This window comes from Elephantulus edwardii, unplaced genomic scaffold (genome assembly GCF_000299155.1).
Source record: "Elephantulus edwardii isolate Elephantulus edwardi_28Jun2011 unplaced genomic scaffold, EleEdw1.0 scaffold00232, whole genome shotgun sequence".
NCBI classification, from domain to species: domain Eukaryota; kingdom Metazoa; phylum Chordata; class Mammalia; order Macroscelidea; family Macroscelididae; genus Elephantulus; species Elephantulus edwardii.
This window is the reverse complement of record NW_006399982.1, coordinates 3,577,189-3,586,008: the sequence shown is the minus strand read 5'-3', so window position 1 is coordinate 3,586,008 and position 8,820 is coordinate 3,577,189. Positions and strand designations below refer to the sequence as shown.

The 8,820-nt window shown below is 39.0% G+C and overlaps 1 protein-coding gene across 1 annotated transcript in view; it reads right to left on the bottom strand.

Moving 5' to 3' along the window:
* Window positions 1-7,901, bottom strand: part of DNAI1 (dynein, axonemal, intermediate chain 1) — a 49,631-nt gene extending 41,730 nt beyond the window's left edge. The window contains exons 1-4 of the mRNA XM_006898544.1: window positions 7,884-7,901; window positions 7,756-7,788; window positions 4,801-4,899; window positions 4,502-4,582 (exon numbers count right to left, since the gene is read on the bottom strand). Of these exons, the coding sequence (XP_006898606.1) occupies window positions 4,502-4,582; window positions 4,801-4,899; window positions 7,756-7,788; window positions 7,884-7,901 (231 nt within the window). The remainder of the gene's footprint in view (window positions 1-4,501; window positions 4,583-4,800; window positions 4,900-7,755; window positions 7,789-7,883) is intronic.
* Between the last annotated feature and the right edge of the window lie 919 nt (window positions 7,902-8,820).

Here is an 8,820-nt window from a genome sequence, read left to right as displayed (position 1 = left end):
TGACCCCACATATCTCCTCATAGAGCCTAGCCTCCCGGATAATGTGTTCTGCATACAGGTTGAAAAGGTATGGAGACAGGGCACATCCATTGTGTACACCCTTCTCAATTTTCAACCATGCAGGGTTTTCTTGCTCTGTTCTGATGACTGCCTCTTGGTCCAAGTATAGGTTTCTCATTAGCACGATCAAGTGTTCTGGGATATATGAACTTTATAAATAAAGGTCTTTTTCCCCCCACACACAAGCAAGGTTGTATCATCTGCAGGTTGTTAATGATTATTCCTACAATCCTGATGTTACTTTAAATTCTTTTCAGATATGTATTTAGGGATGAAATTACTTGATCATAGGGTAGTTCTTTGTTAAATTTTTGAGGAACCATCACCATACTGTTTTCCATAGTAATTGCGTCCTTTTACAACATCTTTAGTGGTAGTAGTGGTAAGAAGCTGCATTGCAATCCTGAAGACACTCGGTTCGAGTCCACCAGGTGGTCTGTGGGAGGATGGGCAATCTCCTCCTGAACGATTAGCTGCCTCTGCAAACCTACTGGAGTGTCAGCAGTGGGTCGGTTCTGACTCGATGGTACACACAACAACAGCAGTAGTGGATGAGGATTCTAATTTCTGCACATCTTTGCCAATACTTGTTCTGAGTTTGGGTTTTAATCTTGGACATGCTAGTATATGTGAAATGGTATCTTACTCAGTTTTTTTTATTTGCATTATCCTAGTACTAATGACTTTGAGCATTTTTTAAAAGAAACACATCTTTATCTGTTCCATCCTTTTTGTAGAAGGATTAACTACTCAATCTCAAATAAGTAGTATATTCTTATTATCAGAAACTGTCATTGTACACAAATGTTCCTAATAGCATTATTCATAATACCAAAAAGTAGAAACAACTCAATTGTCCTAAACCAATGAATCAATAAATAAAATGTGTTATATTAATTAGGTGGAATATCATCTGCCAATAAAAAGAAATTAAGCCCTGATACACTTTAAAAAAGATGCACTTTAAAAACATTAAGCTAAGTGAAAGAAGTTAGACACAACCTAAGTGCCCATCAACAAATGAATGGATAGAGAAGCTGTGGTATATTCGCACAATGGAATACTACGCTGCATTGAAAAACAAGGAACTCATGCAGTATTATTCAAAATGGGTGACCCTGGAGAACATTATACTGAGTGATACATCTCAGTCACATAGGCACAAATATTGCATAGCGCCACTGTTGTAAAACAGGACTGACATTGAGTTTGGGGGGAGACTGAGAAAAATGGGATAAATAATGTATACTGCATTGAAACAGATGAGGGAGAAAACTGTTTAAAAGGGATATGTGATCAGGTATTATTGTCATGACAGGAGTCCAGAACAAAGGCTGCATAGTGGAGTGGACTTGGGGGGAGGGATTGTAAAAAAAATGAGAGAATTTTTCTTTTACTTTTCAAAGAGAAGAGTGTACTGGTCGTGGGGGAGAGGTGGGGCAGGGAGAAAAGTGCAACAATGAATGAATGGAAATGAAAAGAAAAAAAGAAGTTAGACACAAATATAATTCTACTTATAATAAATGTCTGTATGGTTAAATCTATCTTTTAGTGATATTATATAAGACAGAGTAGAACAGACCCAAAAAGTTTCATAGGCTGTAATCTGTATGGGAGCAAACTGGCTCGTTTTTTCTCTCAAAGAGCTGTTGGTAGGTTCTAACCAATTAGTTTTCAATTAGCAGCCAGGAGCTTAATCATTGTGTGCCACAAGGCCTACCTGTAAAGCCGATGAATATATTGATAACAAGTAGACCAGTGCAAGCTATGGTGAGGAGAGTTAGGGGTGATAACCAAAATAGAAGTTATAAAAAGTTTCTAAAGTCATAGTGAAAGTATATTCAATTCTACATATACTATAATCCACTGATTTAAACACTTTAGACTTGTGAATTGCATGGAATATAAATTGTATCTCAATAGAGCTGTTTAAAAAAGAAACAATAGTGGTTGTCTCTATGGAAGGGGGGATTTTGGGTTGACACAGCAACTGTTACAATGGGCTTGAGTAGAACAGAGATTATGAGGATGGCACAGGATAGGACACTGTTCAGATCGCTTGTTCACAGGATCACTATGAGTCATACTTGTTTTGACAGCACCTAACAACAACAAACTAGGGAGGTGTTCCAGGGAGGGAGGTAAGTTCAATTTTAATGCTCTTTGAAATTTATACTAGGTATTTATATTACATAGTCAAAATAATTATATATATGTTTAATTTTTTTTTAAAAAAAGCAGCATTGCTTTAGAGTCTAACAAACTAATCCAAATCTTGCTTAGAATCCCGGCTGTGTGACTTTTGTAAAGCTTTTTCTTTAAAAAAAAATTGAGCCTCAGTTTCCTTAGAATCAAGATAATAATAGTTCTTACATCAAAAGGTTGGCAGCATTTAATGAGGTATCCTACACACTTACTGAAAGGAGCTCTGATGAATTAGGGGTAAGGTGTGCCAATCCAAAGTCACACAGTTCAAATCCACCAGCTGCGTCATGGAAGGAAGGTGGGCTAATAGGCTAACTCCTCTGATGCAATTCACTGCCTCTGAAAACCCTCCAAAGAGTCGACTATGAGTTGATTCCAACTCAGTGCTACACAATAACAACATGCTTACTGAAAAAGATAAAAGACTGCAACCTTCAATGTAGTAAAAATAATTTATTAGCACATAACAACAACAATAATTACATATGTAAATATATAATAATAATAATAATAATAATAATAATAATAATTATTATTATTATTTTGATCTCAACATCAATGAAACAAATCTTCCAGTACTGGACTAATAGGCAACATAATCATAGGTGAGAAAAGACTGAAGTTGTCAACTATTTAATTTCGCTCGGATCCATAATCAATACGATGGCGGCAGCGGCAGTTAATAAATCCAAAGACATGCTACATTGGGAAAATCTGCTATCTAGGACCTCCCCAAAGTGTTAAATAGTAAGGATGTCAGTTTAAAGACTAAGGTGCACCTGATCCAAGCCATGGCTTTGGATTAGTTTCTATGCATCTAAGGGTGGACAGTGAATAAGGATAACTGAAGAATTGCTGCCTCTGAATTGTAGTGTTGGAGAAGAGTATTTAGTATCCTATAGACTGCCAAAAGAATAAACGTGGAGGAATTGCAATCATGGGTGCTCTCTCGAGGCAAGGATGGTAAAACTGCTTCTCACATACAAGGAAGGACCAGAGTGCTTGGAAAAATACATCATGCTTGGAAATGTGGAGAGTCAGACAAAGAAGAGTCTAAAAAACCCCTTAGTTGCCACAGTGACTGTAACAACAGGCTCGAGCACACTGGAGATCATGCAGATGATGCAGGTCTGGGCAAGGTTTGAATCTGTTATGGTCAATATGACTAGTAGTCGACTCAATAGCACATAACAACAACAGAGGTCTAGTGTAGGGCCTGACACTGGCACACAGTCAGCACTGAATAAATGTGTCTTAAAATAATGAAATAAAAAACATGTGTCAAAAACCAAAAACATGTGTCACTCCTACTTTTCAGCTCAAAATGTACTCTGAAGTTCTCTTCAGTCAGTACCCATAGGATCTGATCTTGCTGTGTCTGAAAACAGTGTTGTTCTCATTAAAGATGTGCCACATGCACATCTACCAAGTGAGAACTCACCTATGCTATGGGTACCAAAGAAAAGACCCAGCGACCTGTGATGTGAAGAGAGGCTGAGAATGGAACCTGCTGGAGCTTCCACCAGAGGGTGATAGGAAGGTTGGAGAGCCAGTTCCTTCTTGTCCAGAGAGGAAAAAGAAAATCCAAATTCTGAAGACTCAAAAGTTGATTTTAGTAAAAATAGTTTGTAAACATTTCAAAGGTTTGTTTTGGTTTTTTTTTCTCCCCAACCAAATTATTTCCGTGAGTATCCATTTCTGTTCTGTGGGCCTACTGGCAAGAAGCTGCACTGCAGTCCTGAAGGCACTCAATTCGAGGCCACCAGCTGCTCCGCAGGAGAAGGCTGGGCAATCTCCTTCCATGGATTAACTGCCTCTGAAAACCCACCAGAGGGTCAGCTATGGGTTGAGTCCATCTTGACAATACACAACAACAACAAATTCCTGAGAAGACTAATAATTCTTACATTAAAAAGTTGTCCAGATTTAATGATGTCCTGACACTGTCACGCAGTAAGCACTGGGTGATGGTTTCTTAAAGCAAATAATAGAAGGGCTCTTCAAGACACTAAAGACACTGCAGTCTGCAAAATGGCAAGGAAGAGTCATAAGAAAATTTTTAAATCTCTGATTGGGGCAGAGGAGAGAAAGCCATGCAAAACCTCAAGGTCTCTGGCAAGGATCTCAGCTTTAAAAATGGTCTCCTGTCAAATAGCTGAGAGGTGTTTACAGTATGGTACATAGCCTCCCAGCTAAGGAGAACCTAGAGACTGCTGCCTAGGAAGAGATGACTTACTTTGAAGCTGTATCTGACAATGTTCTGAGGTGCATGTGGGTTATTGGCTGTCAGAATCCGGGTGAACTCTTCCTTTAGCTCCTAAGAGACAGAAATACAAAGAGAGTTGATCATATATGGAAGGTCCCTCTATTCACACCCTCCTTGAAGCTTGGGGAGGTCCTTTCCTATCCCTTATCTGGATGTCAAGGGGATTTCATACCCAGGTTCTGTGAAGACTCCTAGTAAGCACAGTGGAAGAGCACAGCTCTGAAGCTGGAACAGATGGAAGGAGTAAGGGCAAGATGCTGCTCACTTACCGCATCAGTCAGTTCCAGCTGGTCAGGTGGTTTGACTGTGGCTTTGGACTGGGACCATTCATCTGTCCCTTCTCCCACATCAGTCCCTGAATCTTCATCCTACACAAAAACTTCATTGAAGGTTTAGAGTGTCTGTTCTTGGACAAGCAAGCAATGCTGTAAGCCCTCCCACAAAACAAGCTCTGTCCCTTACAGAGTATACAAAATATCCAACAGAATGCTCAAGAAAGAGTCCAAAGGAACTACTCAGGCCAGAGTGCTGATTGCCTGGAAGATCATGACCACCTTAGTCCTGCATAGTGTCAAGAATTTATTGTTCAGAATGGCTTTCCTAGCCATTGACTTTGACTTTGTCATGTGGATAGGTGGGAACATGAAATAGGGTGGGTTAGTCTATCTACAAGGGGATTGGCTAGTCTTGTCATTAAATTGAGTAGTATCAGCAGCAAAAATTGAGAATCTCAATAATAATGATTTTATACAATATTTATCCTTGTGGGACTGAGTTCACTCAGTATAATGCTCTCCAGTCCCTCCCAAGTTAGGTAATAATTTACAAAAATATTGTATAAAACCATTATTGTAGAATGAGTATAAGGATCCAAGAGGGGTGGGAGAGGTTGGAAGCAGAGGGATGTGGATGTGCAGGGGTGGGGGGGGAGATTAATCATTGAGTTGTACAATTTGATGGGGGGGTGAGAGAAATTGAATTTGTTCTTGAAAACAATGTATTTGAATTTTATAAATAAACTAGTAGAAAATTAAAAAAAGAATGGAATAATTTAAAAGAATTGGAATCTCAACAACAAGGAAGAGGAAGCAGCACACATCCTTCATGGCCAGAGATTTCTGTGCCAGTCAGACCAAGATCCACATAAGAGCAACAGCTGCCTCAGCAGAGAATCAGAGACCAACCTGAGATACAGCTGACTTGGGACTGCTGCCCCACAGTGCCAGAGCCAGAGGCCTACAACCCAAGCTTGCTGAAGAGCTGAGTAAAAACACTGTAACTGACAGAATGAAGGGAACTTGGTAATACTGACCTAAGCCATATGGCTGAAGATCAAAGAGCCTGTGACTATGCTTGAGATGCTGTCTGTACTGAGTGATTGTATCCTGCTGCCATACTGAATAACTTCCCTAACAAACCCCATTACCATGAGTATTGTTTTGTAAAGTCTGTGTAGTCATTGCAATGGATTTTTTAACAATAAGATTGGTGTTGGGATTAGTAGAAGTAGGTGCAAGAGCATGGGAGACCATGTCTGATATTATAGGAATTAGTTTTGTACTGTAGATGTAGTTCATGACATCAGTTCCCCTTCGTAGAGTTAACAGACATCAGACTCGACCATCCCATGCTGCCTGCACTCTTTTTACACCCTGGAACAGTGGTGTGGTGGGGTTTTGTCCCAGTTGTGGAACCACAGGAACTTGCTCCTCCATCATGTACCTTGGAAGCTAATGTCCAGGATCAACTACCAAGGCTTTATACAAAGTACCTTAGACCTCAACAAAGGATGCAGAGCTGATCTTTAAGCTATTTCAAGCATATATATTTATTTTTCAATTTGCCACCAACTTCCCTGTGTGAAAAAGATGGGCAATCTCCTCTTGTGCTCTTTACTGCCTTTGAAAACCTGCAGGAGGATCAGCTACAGGCCAGTTCCAACTCAATCAACAATAACAACTTTGAAGCTATTCTTAAAACTCATTTAAACTTAGTAACTTCAAGTTTCACAGTATCACCTAGTCTTTGGAGCAAAAAACAAAAGGAAAGACTAAAAGTTCTACCTTTCCCTGATAAATAGTTAAAGATCTTGCCAAAGTGGCCTATGACATAGTTAATGTTTCCCATCATTATTTTTATCAAAGATGTACTAAAAAAATGTTGTTGCTATGTACTATTTGAGTCAGAACAAACTCTAGGTGACCTCCCAGCAGGTTTTCCAGAGGCTGTAAATCACACGGAAGAAGACTGCCCAACTTTGTTCCATGCAGTAGCGGGAGAACTTGAACTATCTGTCTTTGAGTTGGCAGCACACTTCTTTACCACTAAGCCACCCTGGAGCTCCCTCTACTAAACATAGCAGTGCCACTTTTACATTTTACAACTAGAAAACTTCAAAACAGAGACAAAACCAATCAAACAAAATGAGTATTCGTGTTACTGAGAGGAAAATGCACACCCATAAACTAACACAGCCTTTCTAGAGAACAATTTGAAAATATTTATCAAAAGCTTAATAAAATGTTTATATTCTGACTGTTGTTATAGTGGTGGTGTATGTACCATCAAAAAAGAATCAAGCCATTACTAACCCTCTGTCAGGTTTTCAGAAGCAGTTAATTGAATAGGAAGTGACTACCCATCTTTCTCCCACGGAGCAGCTGGTAAATTCAAACCACATGCCTTTGGAATTGCAGCGCAGCTTCTTAACACTAGGCTACCAGAGCTCCCATATTCTAACATTCTATGTATAGGAAGTTTTACTACAAAATAACCAAGGATATGCCGATTAGTTATGTACATATATATCTGTGGAAGGACTTGTTATAACAGTGACAAAGTAGAAACAGCTAGATATTTCATAATGAGGCATAGTTGAAAAAAATTAAGATACAGTTCTAAAGGACATAGGATAAAATATTATGCCATAATTTTAAATGATAGCATAAGAGTATACTTACTGTCAATAAAAAGTACTTTTATTACACAATCTAAAAATCTGGCTATTCCATTTAAAAAGAAATACTTTAGATACATGCATAAAATATCTAGGAGAATCTAATATAAAATATTAAGACATTATCCCTGTGTGGTAAATGTAAAGGTAAATTTAATGTTCTTATTTTTATTTGGTTGAATTTTCTATAAACAATATAGGTAATATTTTTAACAGAAAAAATATTTTTAGCAATTTATTGAAAGACTGTGGTGATATTAGTACTTACTTTTTTCCTGGCCCCTTTGCCCACACTGGTGCTCTGAAAGAAGAGCAGAAACAGAAGGTAAGTCATGATAAGTGAATCACAGTGGGAATAACATAAACAATATAAGGGCAAGGCTCCCACCCACGGACCTTGCAGGCAAAAGCCATTACGTTTTCCCGGTCTCAGAAATAATTCTCTCAGTGACAATGTGTGTTTACTGGTCCAAATGAGGAGGACTTGTATTTGAGGCAACTTCATTTCAGCATTAATGGGACCTGTGAAGATTGTGCTTGTGCAGATCCTACACCTAGACCAAGAGGCTATTGTGTGAACACAGCAAAGAAACACTGTTGTTGTGTTGCTGTGCACCATCGAGTCAGAACCAACCCACAGCTGAAACTCCAGCAAGTTTTCGGAGTCAGCTGATCACATAGGAGAAGCAATGATGTCCATTTGAGGACTTAAGGTGTGCCTGATTCAGGCCATGGTCTTTCAATCACTTGGTACGTGTCTGAGCTCTGGACAACGAGTAAGGATGACGAATAATTGATGCTTTTCAGGTGTGGTGTTGGAGAAGAAGACTGCAAAAGAACAAACAGATACATTTTAGAGAAGGTGCAGCCAGAGTGCTCCTTGGAGGCAAAGATGATAAAGCTTTGTCTCACATAATTTGGGCATGTTGCTAGGAGAGGCTATTCCTTAGAGAGGGATATCATGCCCTGGAAAGGTGGAGGGACAGCAAAAGAGAAGAAGACCTTCAACTAGGTGGACTGGCATAGTGACTATAGCAATGGACTCAAGTGTGTCCATTGTTGAGGATGGCATTGTGAGGATGGCACAAAATAGGATAGGGTTCAGATCTGTTGTTCTTAGGGTCACTATGAGTCATACTCGACAGCACCTAATAACAATAACAACAAAGAACAAAAGATAACTTGGCACAAATATTTCTTACCTGCAACCAGTTCAACAAGCCATTTTTGGAGTATATTTTAAGTGCACATCTCTGTATTAGGCACTTAGGTGATTTTGAGGACAGATTAAATTTATAAAAACTTGTTTGATCTGAATGTTAGCTCCTTATAG